The following is a 14422-nucleotide window of genomic DNA, read 5'->3' on the forward strand; positions in this document are numbered from 1 at the left end:
GGAAAAAAAAACCCTCCTACCTATAATGATTGGCAGTGTTATTAATAATGTCATACTACTTCCTTCTTTGCTCCTTTCCGCATGTAGCTTGCTAGCTTGAAGTTTGTTGTTGTTTCCCTTAAGAGAGGAGTTAGACATTGGCAGCACACATCGGCGGAACATCTGGTATGAATTGTCATCGATCCAGACTACCTCGATATCAAACTGACCAAAACCAAGGTTGCGTGCTGCACGCTAAGTCTCTATCAAGTCCCCCAACTTCATGAAGGTGCGACACTAAATCACTGGACTGCCACTTTAAACTTCAGGAACCACAACAGCTCAATTTGTAGTCTGACCTGGGTGGATTTTCTCCTGGGAGAGCAGTCATTTGGAAAACAGTCATTGTTTGAGCACAGCTGGGTTCTTAATCATTACAACTTATGAAACAAAACATGACTCCAGGTCCAAGTCAACAGCACAGTATGCTACTGTGATGCTGAGCACTACACACACGTGTGTTCCTCAGCAAAGCAGCACTGCCCTGGTTTATGTTTAAGAAACAAATGCCGATCGATTCTGACACTTTCATTAAATTCAATTAAATTTCACTATTATGGTCGCACAATGTGCACTCAGACACACACACACACGTACACATAAACACAAACAGATGAGACTGTTTTTCCATAAGGCTGTCCCACTGCCACTGACAGGACAGTAAGCTATCCGCAGCTGCATGCTTACGTATATTGAAGATTAACTGGTCTTAAGAGATCATTACCTTTACATAGGATCTGTGTTCCTTCAAGGCACATAACAGCATATAAGGTAAAATACCACATTATATACAATTACAGTACATACAATATTTTACCTTTGTCCTTTACTATTTTTCACTCACACACTTTTTTAAAATATCTTACTGTTTGTTGTGTTGTGGTTGTTTTAAGGGAGTCACTTGTAATCAAGTATACTCATTATGTTTGAAGTCAGCTTTACTGGCCAAACCAGAGACTAATTTCATAAATAACTATTAAAGGGGTGATAGAATGCAAAACCGATTTTACCATGCCATAGTTGAATAACGACAGTTTGGTGGGTAAATAGGACATACATAGAAGCTCAAAATCCCATTGACACCCCTTTACTATGAAAATCTCATATTTTGAAACTGCCGCTGAAAACGGGCGAATCTCAACAAAGCTGGAAGTTGACGTCAACCTCCCAAAAACCGGAACCTTTGTCACAGCCATGGGCGTATTAAGAGAACGGTCACGCCCCAACATTTACATAGGCTACACAACTGACCTGAGATCAGGTAGTTTTCTGAATCTAGCTAGGTCACGCAGATCTCTGCTATTCCATTACAAAATTCACTTCTGAAACTTTTTTATGCGAGAAATCAACCATATAAAGCTCAAATATGGGCCGCTTTACGAAAATGGATGGCTAATTGCAAATTTTCTCCGACTGTGTGTCGGAGTTTAGTGCCGGTGTTGGTGCTGCCTGGGTTGCTACATCGCCGCCCTGACCGCAGTGTCAGCGAGCTTGTTACGCCCGCAATCTTTTACCGCAGCCCGCAGGTTCCAGTAAATCTTATAATGGGTATGTGTGTTGAGTTATTTAAACAAACAATCGGGGAAATAAACGCCTCTTGTCCGCGAGTCTCATTGATAGAGCCGCGGTGAGATGGAGTCCATCAATGAGAGCTAGCTAGCCTCCTCCTAACTACAAATACATTCAATTGAAGTGTTAGCTAAGCTTTGTAAGACCTTTAGGAACCTGTAATATTCATGCCGTGACGAAATTCAAACTGTAACTATACTTTAGTTATGCGAAAGTGAGCAAGCTGCGATATTTCCCCATTGTAATGAATGGGACATATAGCAAGCAGCTGCTCGTCCTTCAAAGACGCCTCGCGTTCATAAAAATGCCTTAAAATCAAATAGGACACAACGGTTAGCTTTATAAGACATTGGGGAATGATGTTGTATAAGTGGCGTGACGAAATTCAAACTGTAAATATAATTTAGTTATGGCGACAGTGTAGCTAGCTAGCTGCGGTATTTCCCCATTGTAATGAATGGGACATATAGCAAGCAGCTGCTCGTCCTACAAAGACGCCTCACGTTCATAAAAATGCCTTAAAATCAAATCGGACACAACGGTTAGCTTTATAAGACATTGGGGAATGATGTTGTATAAGTGGCGTGACGAAATTCAAACTGTAAATATAATTTAGTTATGGCGACAGTGTAGCTAGCTAGCTGCGGTATTTCCCCATTGTAATGAATGGGACATATAGCAAGCAGCTGCCCGTCCTACAAAGACGCCTCGCGTTCATAAAAATGCCTTAAAATCAAATCGGACACAACTGTTAGCTTTATAAGACATTGGGGAATGATGTTATATAAGTGGCGTGACGAAATTCAAACTGTAAATATAATTTAGTTATGGCGAAAGTGTAGCTAGCTAGCTGCGGTATTTCCCCATTGTAATGAATGGGACATATAGCAAGCAGCTGCTCGTCCTACAAAGACGTCTCGCGTTCATAAAAATGCCTTAAAATCAAATCGGACACAATGGTTAGCTTTATAAGACACTGGGGAATGATGTTATATAAGTGGCGTGACGAAATTCAAACATAAATATATTATAGTAGTACTGGCCGCGAAGCCTCGTAGTGCAGTATCCACAAAGGGTGACTTTGCCCTGGGTATGGAGCCCAGCAGGCTGCCGCTTTCTCGTCAGACTGTGTGGAGCTCCTGAAGTCCGACACGTCTTACCAAATTTGCAATTAGCAATCAATTTTTGTAAAACGGCCCATATTTCAGCTTTATATAGTTGATTTCTCGCTTAAAAAAGTCTCAGAAGTGAATTTGGTAATGAAACATTGCAGTGTCTGGAATATGAGATTCTGTCGCTTCTCTAATGTATGTGTATTGGGGATTCGCTCAACCAATCAGCGCGCGTCTCTAATGTGTGCGTATGGCAAGTCGCTCAACCAATCAGCGCGCAGCTCATCTAAATATTCATGACCATACCATATTTGGAAGAAAAGCTCTTGTTACAAATAGGGCCAAAACACAGGGATGCATAAGGGCCAATAAAATATCAACCAGGCCATTTTCAGCCCAACCAATGTTACATACCCCATTAGGAGACCATAAGGAACAGTGTGAAATACCCTATATAATCATTCTATCACCCCTTTAAATACAAGGGGTCAGCAATTAAATTCAACAATTGGACCCTTTTTTAGCATTTCAAATGGGGAACAATGTACATTTTTCAAAGGGGGACCAATGAAGATTTACAGGTGTGATGAAAATGCAACCCTGAAGCCAGAATACAGGCCTAGTCCCTGCAATGTGAGTTACTTTATGACGGATGCAGAGCAGGGTTTCCCCTTTTTTTTAGACGAGGCCCATTGCAGCATTAATGTAGAGCCCAATAGTTTCTGTGATAACAGAATCATTGTGAAATTGAGATTTTAAGAGCATTAAGAAAGAGTCCATAGGACCCTACATTAAGTCAGTGCTAATGGCTAACTAATATGACTACGTCTAGTTTAGTTTAGTTTATTATTTACATATACAAATACTACATGTGATGGAGAGATGCAAAAACCCCTCAGAAGGGCTTAATCAGGGCACTCTCCAATACTTAATCCATTTAATATGGTAAGAAAGTAAAATACTTAAAAGAAAAGAAAACTAGAATTACACTTAATTTCAAATCAACAGAAAAAGTACAAAAGGTAAAATAATATCAGGAGTTACTTGAGTGGTTTACAAAGACATTCCATAGGGATAACATTGCACGGACAAAAATAAACCTTGAACAACTTACTTAAATTGTTCAAGTATTAGTTTAGAATTTTTTTCCAACTGAGCTGCCCCACTGTAACTGTAGTTTAAAAACGTCTTTAGAATACATACAGTATAAATATAATTCCCAGTGGCTTAGGCCTGGTGGGGGGCATTTTAGGCCTGATGGGCCCCCAGGCTTGCAATACACTGGGCGAAACCCTGCAGAGGGATCTTTCATTATCAGTTTTAACAATTCTTTAGGCCTCCTGTAGCGCTCTGAATGCAGGGACTGGGATTTCAATCAGGGCAAATAAAGCATGCCACCATGATGACAAAGTCATTTTTGATAGTGTGTTCAGAAGAGTACAGTATTACTGTGAGAGACTACTGTATGTCTGATAACAGTGTTTGGATCAATACATGTGTGAGTCATACTTCAACCAGAATGCAACAAAGACATGCAAGAAACGGACTTTGTGTCAGCGAGCTACCACAGAACTGTATCCTGACAATTTTTTACCATTAGATACAAATAACTAAAGTTAATGCTCCTTTGTGATTCAATGCAAATGTGTACTCCGTGTTGCACTACAAGACTAGATATACTTGTTAAACCACACACTGTAAATAATGGCCTTTTAGTGGCTTAAAATCTTTCCAGAGCCACTTACCAACATAGGGGCACTGTATTTAAAAGCACAAAGATGACCAAGTCGAAAAACGAAAATCCATTTCAAGTTCATTTATTCCATTATTATTTATAATCCATCTATTTTTTTATTCCATTTCAGGTACAGCATTGCAGTCTGTGTGTGGTTGAACTGGTATAGCCAGGGTGTGATTTGTGAAAAAAGCAGTCATGACACATGAGCAGTGGACACGTAACATCACTCTCCGGAAGAAAGAAAACAAGGACATTTCCCAAGAAGCTGAACAATCTCTTAAATAATGCCCTGCCTTGATGTTGGCCCTTGTGATGATGAAGTGTAACATGAAGGTCAGCCAGTAAAGCAAGTGAGGAGGACTTACATGCGTGGATGATCACAGATTGACATCAGTATATAAAGAGTATAGTCTGCGCATGCTATACATGTAAATCACTGCATTTCCAGGTAGCAGATGGATATTTGCCCATCTGGTAGTCATGCAAACGGGAGGCATGTCTGATTCACACACAGTGATTTACCGCTCTCTCCTCCTCTAATGGACATTTACAGGAAGCAGCTGCAGAGTGCAGGGGCCTGACACACTCACACACACACACACACACACACAGGCATGAGATCTCTCTGTCCCAGGAACACATGCACACACACTCAAGCACAGTACACATGCTGTAGCCTGCTGCCTGAGAGTTTGGGAGACCAACGGTGAGAACACAGTGAGGTGTATAAACTCCCATATTCCCTCTTCTACTCTCTCTGTCTAAATCTCTCTCTCTCTTTCTCTCTCTCTCTCTCTCTCTCTCTCTCTCTCTCTCTCTCTCTGCAAGTGACTGCTATGCATCATTCTTCTCTGTGGGGATTTGTCCCTTGCCTTGCATTTTGTCTGACTTTATTAACTTTATGAAAGCAATAAAGAAACTAGAGCTCTGTATGAGGGCGTTGCATTGCATGAGGTCCAGTGCTATCAGCAGCCACGTCAGAGTCCTCAGGTCAGACATTCAAGCAAGATTTAGCATCTTAAAATAAATAAATTTGGCAGCAATGGCATTCTTCCTTCGCACACAAACAGTTACAGACTACCACGCTAATAGCCTGTGCCACCCGTGTGCCCACAACTCATGAAATCCTCTTTTTGTGATTATTTAATAGAGCAACTCCACCAATGACTATCTGTGACATGCATAATATGTTTGAATTTTAATAAAACAACATGAGCATTAGATTCTGTTGAGTCCGACCCGTGGCCCTTTGCTGCATGTCACACCCCTTCTTTCTCTCCCCTTTCCTGTCTTCAGCTGTCCTGTCAAATAAAGGCCTAAAATGCCCCAAAAATAAGCAAAAACGTAATATAAAAATACACTTAATGCCACATCAAGCGCTATTCAAGCAAAAACCAAGAGTTGAGTCATGAACATTCCGTTTCAAGCAGTGACAGCTGTGCATCATGATTAATAATGCCACTTAGAAATCAAGCTGAATTGAGCCAAGAAGGCTTCATTTTCAGAAACACGTTGCTCTGATTTCTCCATCCTCAGTCTGATTCCTTTTACTTCCCACACAGTGGGCGTGGGAAGAGGCGAGACAGAAGGAAGAGATGTAACTGGGCCACAAATAGGGTTGGGTATCGTTTGTTTTTTTTCCGATACGGGTGCTAAAGCAATTCTTTTAATGCGTTGCCAGTGCCTAAAGGTGCCTGAACAGATACGTTAAAAAAAACGGCTTCTTTATTGCTACAGCCATATGGTCAAAATTAGATTAATTAAAAATGTAATAACAATATCAATAACTTATTTCTCCAGTAAATTGCTGTTAAACGACAAAATCAACCACCAGATGGGAAAAGAGTATATAACTTTGAATGCACCACAAGGCTGGCGTGGCGAGTTTTATGTTGTTTTTACAACAATGGCACCTGCAGACTGTGCCACTAAGGTGACATCTAACACTGTTGGTGAATCTGGACAAAGTATCACCACTTCTGCAGTCCATTTCCTAGAAAGAGCTTGCATCTTAAAGAGACAGACAGATAAAGTGCAAAAAAAAACCACATTTTCTCCACATCAAGGGAGCTTTCTCTCCCACAAACAGCACTTTTTCTCAACTGCTTGAAACACCTCGCCCACATTCCTGTTTGAAATTCCTCCATTAGTGATGTCATTAATTAAGAAAGCCAGCCCAGTTTTTCATATGTGCTGCCCATTCAAGCCCAAGTCAAGATTCTGCCAAGCCCGTTCCCTTGGCTGTGGTTTCGCTAGATAGTAGGTAGGGACAGTGGGAATCTCATTCATCCATTCATGCGCGCCACTAATTAGATGACGAGGCATTTGGCTACCTTAAGAGAGTCATAGCAAGCACAGCCCGCCCAGTGGCTTGTTTGAATTTGGTTAACAAAGTGTGCCAGCTGACCAATCAGAGCAATCTGGGCTTTTCAGGAAGGCGGGCCAAGAGCTCAGACAGAGCATTTCAGCAGTGTTGCCAAGTTTTTTTTTTGGGCTTGTTTCTTAAGTGTAGTTGCTTATTTGGGCTTGTTCCAAGCTCCATAATAAGTTGTCAAGCAGGGTGGTATTTCAGGTAGAAGGTTTAACAAACTCTGAGTCTAACCCTGATATCTGAGTTGATTTACCCTGAGATGGGAAACTCTGAGTTTTCGGTTCCAGAACAGCTGATATGAGTTGGTTCAATCAACTCAGAGTAGGTTCATGCATGTGCACCACCACAATAAAAAGGCAGCATGAATGGAGCCATGATTCTATGATTCACCAAGGTAACAACCACAAACAAACTGGCTGGCGGAAATACTCATGCGCACACACATACAGCAAGTTTAAAAAAAAAAAAAAAAAAACACAGCGGCTGTTGTATAGCCTAATATTACTGATGAAATGGTATTGAACTTATAATCTTTTTCGTCCAACACTGTACAACACTGTGGACGAAAAAGTAGGCTACGCCTACTAATCCCATTCAGGCTGCAGCACCATCATTAACAGAATTATAATCGATAAACTTTTATTTCAAAGGGTTTACATCATTCACCTGCAATACTGTGGAACTCCTTTTAAAAACGTTTAAAACACGTTTCAGAGCGAGTCAGACTCTTCTGACGGCGCTTTGCTACAGTGGCTTTACTAATATGCTCCGCATCACTCAGATAGGAAGTTATCTGAAAATTAAGATATTGGGGCTTCAATATCATCTCCCGACGCAGCTTCTTCATCAATGGGATCGTAGACAATAGGAAATGCCATGTTTTGAGAAATAAAATGTTTAATAGTCTGCCTAACATGGTTAATAAACCAACATATATTTTTTTTATTAATGCCGATAACAAACTGCGCTAAAATGCGTCTGATTCAGACTGAATAAATGAATGAGGAAATGAGAGAGCGCTGTGTCAGAGGGAGGAGACTGAGAGAAACTCGAGGTTTCTTGAAGAAAACCTTCTCCCGACCGGGTTAGGTTCACAGGCTCAGTTACCATAGTAACTGACTCTGAGGTTAAGTTACCTCTCTTTCTGAAACAGAAAACCCAGAGTTACCCTCATCTCAGGGTTAACAAACTCAGAGTTTTCACTAAACCTGCTTTCTGAAATACCACCCAGATCTTTTCTATATGTTATTTAAACGTAGGAGTTTGTCTTGCCTGTTCCTTCTGTCCCTCCAATTTCCCCATACACACAGGAGACAGCAGAGTTTTTTTGTTTTTTTCCCTCCCACATCCTGCTTCTAATTGGCTCTGACCCAGATGGCAATGAGTACTAGCCAATCAGAGGCAGAGCAGGGCAATCTATTTGTTTCTGTTTAGAAAAACATCAGTGAGTGATTAGAAAGATAATGGTGGTGTTATTCTTCATATATATGAAGCTAAAGTGTTATGAGTCTTAAGAAAAATGTTTTAGACCAAGCCTCATCTTCACCTGTTCAAATGGTTTTGACTGGAATGGTTTTTAAACCAGTTTAGTTTTAGTCTTTTCTAACTCACTCATTTGTTTATCAGAGCAGGAGCCACTTTATTGCTGCACACTAAGATTATCAATCATTTCTCCTGTTTCTGGGTTATAGTTATTTAAAAATGGGATCTTCTGCAGTCCCTGTAATAATAAATAACGAATTTGTGAATTCAGGATGATATTTATTTGTGTGTGCAAATTTTAATTATCAGAGGTTTACTGTGTATATAATCTATCTTTGATATCCCATCAGTTTTCTAATGTTAAATAATGTTAAAAGGTGGTTTAACTAACTCTTGTGATCATTGTCCTGAAGCTCAGGGGGGGGGAGAAAAATAAATAAACTACTGTGTGTACAGTTTTGCAAAACTGCGCACAGACTGTGCACCAATCTGTTAACATGGATGTAAATTGACAATCTGTTTAAAATCCGTCCCCACGGACTGTAAAACCGTGCACATAGTTTATTTATTTTTCTCTCCCCAGAACCTAGGGGGGGCTCCGTAGAAAAAGTCGCTTGTTTTGGGCTTGTTTTCACAGGCCTGGTTGCTTATTTGTCTCGCAAGATCTGGCAACACTGCATATCAGGCAGAGGAGCTGCAGCAGTGGGCAGTATGAGAAACATGATGGGTTTTTTTGAACATCGAAGCATGTAAACCTATTCTTGTAGACCCCAAGAGTACAAATATGATGCTGAAAAGGAATTGAAATAGGGGCTCTTTAATATTTAGCAGTATTTAGTGTCTGACCTGCTTCATTATCTCTCTCTGCAGATGGGAGGTGACAGCATGGACCGGCTGCTCTGCGTCGTGCGGCGTGGGCATCCAGACCAGGAGTGTGTTTTGCATGCGTCTGTTGTCCGTTGACCAGCAGGATATTCTGACTGTTTCAGAGGACGAGTGCAGGGAATTCAAACCTGCCATCCTGCAACCCTGCAACCAGCTGGACTGTCCTCCGGCCTGGGAGACAGAACCTTGGCAGCAGGTGTGGACTTTGGTTGTGTGTCTGTGCCTATAAATGTGACACAATCTTAAGTCAAGTCAAGTCAACTTTATTGTCAATTCTCTCAAAATATGTGCCATACATACAGAGGTATCGGAAATGTGTTTTTGTCCGTTCCACGGTGCAATAAGTACAAAATGTATTTGTAACTTAGGGTTTGTCATGCTGCCTAAGCTCAGGTTCGACTACAAAATAAAGAAACACGGGCTTCCAATGCTGGAACCAAGACGGCACTGCACCTCTCACTTTATTAACGACCAACACAGTCAAAGTCCACTCATTACCGCTTTTTTCCACTTCCATTTTTCCCGTCACAATAAGCGCTCTATGGTTTACCGTAACTCCTCTAAGCATTCAACTGAAAGGTAACACAATAAAATACCTTACATATACAAAATACATACAATCAGGGCTTTAAATGAACTTTTTTTTTATCATCAGCCAACATGGCTAGGAGATTTTTAAGTTACCAGCCAATCAGATTTTCCACAGGCCACATGTTTGGTTTTCTTTCCTAACTAACTTTACTATTTCATTTCAGCTCTGGTGTGTTTGGCTCCGTTCCGTTCGTCTTCTTAGCGTAGCTCGCAATCGATAACACGCAAGCAAGGCGCGTAGCCAACGGTTGTATGACATGTCACAACAAAGTGTTCATGGGAAATGTAGGATTAGAACTACAAGCAGTGTTGCCAGATTTAAGATTACGTGTCCAAGCCAAACACACACAAAACTGCCCAAATTTCTTAGCGGAAAACCGATAAATCTGGCAACACTGACTTGTTATATGCCTTATTTCATTCATCACTGGCCAAATTGGCTGGTAACTTTACAATGTTACCCACCAAAGTTCACTTTTACCCGCATTTGGCGGACGTCAATTTAAAGCATATAATACAATTAAGAAATTCTAAATAGTGCAAAAGTAAGACTAAACAGTATAGAAAACTAAAGAAAATGAAAATGTGCAATATAAAGGAAAAATATTATTTATATAACTCCTCCATTCCTACCTCTATGTTTATCTTCTGCTTGGTCCCTCCAGTGCTCCCAGTCCTGTGGCGGGGGTGTCCAGGTGCGGAAGGTCTTCTGTAAGCAGCTCCTGTCCACAGGGGCCTACAGGAGGCTGGGAGACCAGGCTTGCAGGGGGGCCAAACCTGCCACTAACCGAGGCTGCAGCAACACCGACTGCCTGCCCTACTTGGCAGGAGGCGAATGGGGAAAGGTGAGCAGCAGCGAGTGGAGGAAGGAATGAAATAATGGAGGGGAGCTGGATGCTGCAAGCTTGAATGAAAGCTGCTGTTTTTAATATTGAAATAAAGAGGCAAAGTGGAAAAAAAATATGTACCATAGTGAACGGGGAGAGACAAATAATTATTTGATCCCATTTGAATTGAGCCATGAATTACATATACGATGTTGGTCAATTTAAAAGATAATTTTGCAAGTGACGAAACTCTCAGTTTGTCGTAAAACTGTTAAGTATAAGACTGTGAAAATACTTAATTAGAAAGACCCCTCACCCCAAAGTTGCCAAAGTGACATCTGGCTGAAGCTACAATGCCGGTGTGTTTGGTACCGGGATGTAACGTTACTCACACAAGCAACAGGTCTTGCATGTTCTTTAAAACTGTGGTTCTCAACCTGGGGGTCGGGACTGCCAAAGGGGGTCGCGAGATCATTTGTGGGGGTCGCCAGATGGTAACATATTCTAGACATATTCTTTTTTTAACATTACAGTGTGCGTTTGGTACATTTCATGTGTTATATTCAAAGCTTCACTTGTAAATCAGGAGGTCCTGGAACACAGAGAGGGGTCTAAGGGCGAGTCAGGGAGAGAGAAAAAGTCCCAAGGGCATTAAACCACCACACAGCCTGGAGCACATTGGACAAGGCTAGGTGCTAGCTGCTAAAACTAAACTGTCATTAAAGCAAAGCATTATTTGTTTACATGTATTAATAAGAGCTTTCACAAAAATCACTCAAAATCAGCAGGGGGAGGCGTGTAGAAACAGCTGTACACCGATTTGCAGCGCTCTCTCTCTCATCGACAATCGACGATTTTTTAGGCCTTTATTTGTATAGGACAGCTTAGACTTGAAAGAGAGGGAATGACATGCAGCAAAGGGCCACAGGTCGGAGTCGAACCCGAGTAAACCTCTATATATAGGCGCCTGCTCTACCAGGTGAGCTAACCAGGCGCCCACCAACCTCACTATTCTGGGGGGGTCGCGACTCGAAAAGGTTGAGAACCACTACTTTAAAAGACAAAAAAAAGATGTTGGATAAAACGCATCAGGTAAGATAAAGTTACATGTGTTGTGGAACATAGCTTAGCTAGCGAGCAAGCCGAGCATCAAGCAAGGTGAACGTACATATATTGCGGGAGACGAGAGACGTAGTTCACTATGAGGGGCCGTCAGGGACATTATTTAGAATTACCTCTCGCACACACTACTGAAACGCTCTCACACATACAAGTGAAACGCAAAACGGCTCACACACATACAAATAAATGTCACATATATATTAACTACTGAAACGGCTCAAAACACAAGTGAAATGCTCTTATATATACTACTGAAACGCTCACACACATACAATGTAAAACGCTTCTACGCCTCACACATACAAGTGAAACGTCTTATTATATACTACTGAAACGCTCTCACACATACAAGTGAAACGCTCTCACACATACAAGTGAAACGCTCTTATATATACTACTGAAACGCTCTCACACATACAAGTGAAACGCTCTTATATATACTACTGAAACGCTCTCACACATACAAGTGAAATGCTCTTATATACACTACTGAAACGCTCTCACACATACAAGTGAAACGCTCTCACACATACAAGTGAAACGCTCTTATATATACTACTGAAACGCTCTCACACATACAAGTGAAACGCTCTTATATATACTACTGAAACGCTCTCACACATACAAGTGAAACGCTCTTATATATACTACTGAAACGCTCTCACACATACAAGTGAAACGCTCTTATATATACTACTGAAACGCTCTCACACATACAAGTGAAATGCTCTTATATACACTACTGAAACGCTCTCACACATACAAGTGAAACGCTCTCACACATACAAGTGAAACGCTCTTATATATACTACTGAAACGCTCTCACACATACAAGTGAAATGCTCTTATATACACTACTGAAACGCTCTCACACATACAAGTGAAACGCTCTTATATATACTACTGAAACCCTCTCACGCGCAATACTGAACTGCTCTCATAAACGCTACTGAAACACTCTCATAAACACTACTGAAACGCTCTCATAAACACTACTGAAACGCTCTCATAAACACTACTGAAACGCTCTCACGCACAATACTGAAATGCGCTTATAAATGCTACTGAAACGCTCTCATAAACGCTACTAAAAAGCTCTCACACATCACAAGTGAAACGCTTTCATATATATATTTTCATGTTTTAATGCTGCTTCCACCGGGACACTATGGTGGCTCGGCATCAATAATAATAATTAATGAATATATATAATATTTATATATAATAACAATGTGCAATAACTACTGTGCAATACCATTCCATATTCACTGTGCAATATATTGCCTATGTGCAACTGCTGCTGATGCTACTATTTCTGTTATCTATTGTTTGTGGATTCTTACTGTTTTTTCTCTTGTACATAGTGTTTTTATTTGTTATTTATTATTGTCCTACTCTTACTGTTTTGTTATACTGTTTTTTTTCTCTATCCACTTTGCTGCTGTAACACTGGACTTTTCCCATTGTGGGACAAATATAGGAATATCTTATTTTATCTTTTCCACCTGATTACATAAAGGTGCATACACATACCACATAGCTAATAATAAATATACAAGATACAGCTTATGACAACGTGCCCTTCCAATTCAGATTACATACGTCTAATAAACATCATACAGAAACTGTTCTTAATGTTTTTATCTGGAGATACATATAAGTATGAGCATTTTCAGAATTTCAGTCCAACAACCGACGTTAGTTAACGTTACGTTCTCTGTCGCGAGAGCTTGATTGACAGCGTGAGCTGGTTATGTCTGCGAATCAACACATGGCTCATTTGAATATTAAAATTAGCAGGTCACGACAAGAAAATGTAACCAATGAAATTACTTATTTTGACACGGCTTTTTGACACACATTTTAGCCAATAAGTATTAAACTAACAAGTTAATCTGTCAAAAGGTGGACCTTTTTGTTATTTTATCAAAAGTGAAGTAAAGTCATTTTATAGCACATTTAAATGAACAACAGTTGACCCAAAGTGCTTTACAGGTAGAGCAGGGAGGGCATAAACAGTATACCTTAAAGATACATTAATCAAGTAAACAAGGTACCATGAATACATTTTGGCAAAAGTAGAATCAAATAAAGTAACATAGAATAAAACAACAATGGAACATTTGTAAATACGAAAGGATAAGAAAAAGATGAGTTCAGTTCATAGCTCTGAATCTTAAAAACAAAACAAAAAAAAACATTAGGAATCAAAGGAATTTAAACGCAAGAGAGTAGAAATGCATCTTCAGATTTGATTTAAAACTAACAATTGTATTACATAAATTGATCTGGGGTGGGAGGGATTTCCAGAGTTTGGGGGCTACTACAGAGAAGACTCCGTCCCCCTCTGGTTTTTAGGCATGTCCGGACAAATGAGTGTCAGGCTTAGCCGGACTGTCCAGCCTAAAGCCTGAGGAATGGCCACCTTATATATATATATATATATATATATATATATATATATATATATATATATATATATATATATATATATATATAATATTTCACTATAATGTGTGAAAGGATTTCACTATAGTGTGTGAGAGGTGTTTCACTTGGTTATATGAGAGCTTTTCACTATAATGTGTGAAAGGATTTCACTATAGTGTGTGAGAGGTGTTTCAGTAAAACCGGAAGGCATTTCAGTCAAAACGGAAGGTGTTTCAGTAAAACCGGAAGGGCTTCC

At 40.2% G+C, this 14422-nt stretch overlaps 1 protein-coding gene across 1 annotated transcript in view; it reads left to right on the forward strand.

The window, feature by feature from the left end:
• Positions 1-14422, forward strand: part of adamtsl3 (ADAMTS-like 3) — a 315925-nt gene that overhangs the window by 260609 nt on the left and 40894 nt on the right. The window contains exons 18-19 of the mRNA XM_039794981.1: positions 9182-9392; positions 10453-10632. Of these exons, the coding sequence (XP_039650915.1) occupies positions 9182-9392; positions 10453-10632 (391 nt within the window). The remainder of the gene's footprint in view (positions 1-9181; positions 9393-10452; positions 10633-14422) is intronic.

The sequence above is a fragment of the Perca fluviatilis genome, chromosome 3 (assembly GCF_010015445.1).
Source record: "Perca fluviatilis chromosome 3, GENO_Pfluv_1.0, whole genome shotgun sequence".
NCBI classification, from domain to species: Eukaryota; Metazoa; Chordata; class Actinopteri; order Perciformes; family Percidae; genus Perca; species Perca fluviatilis.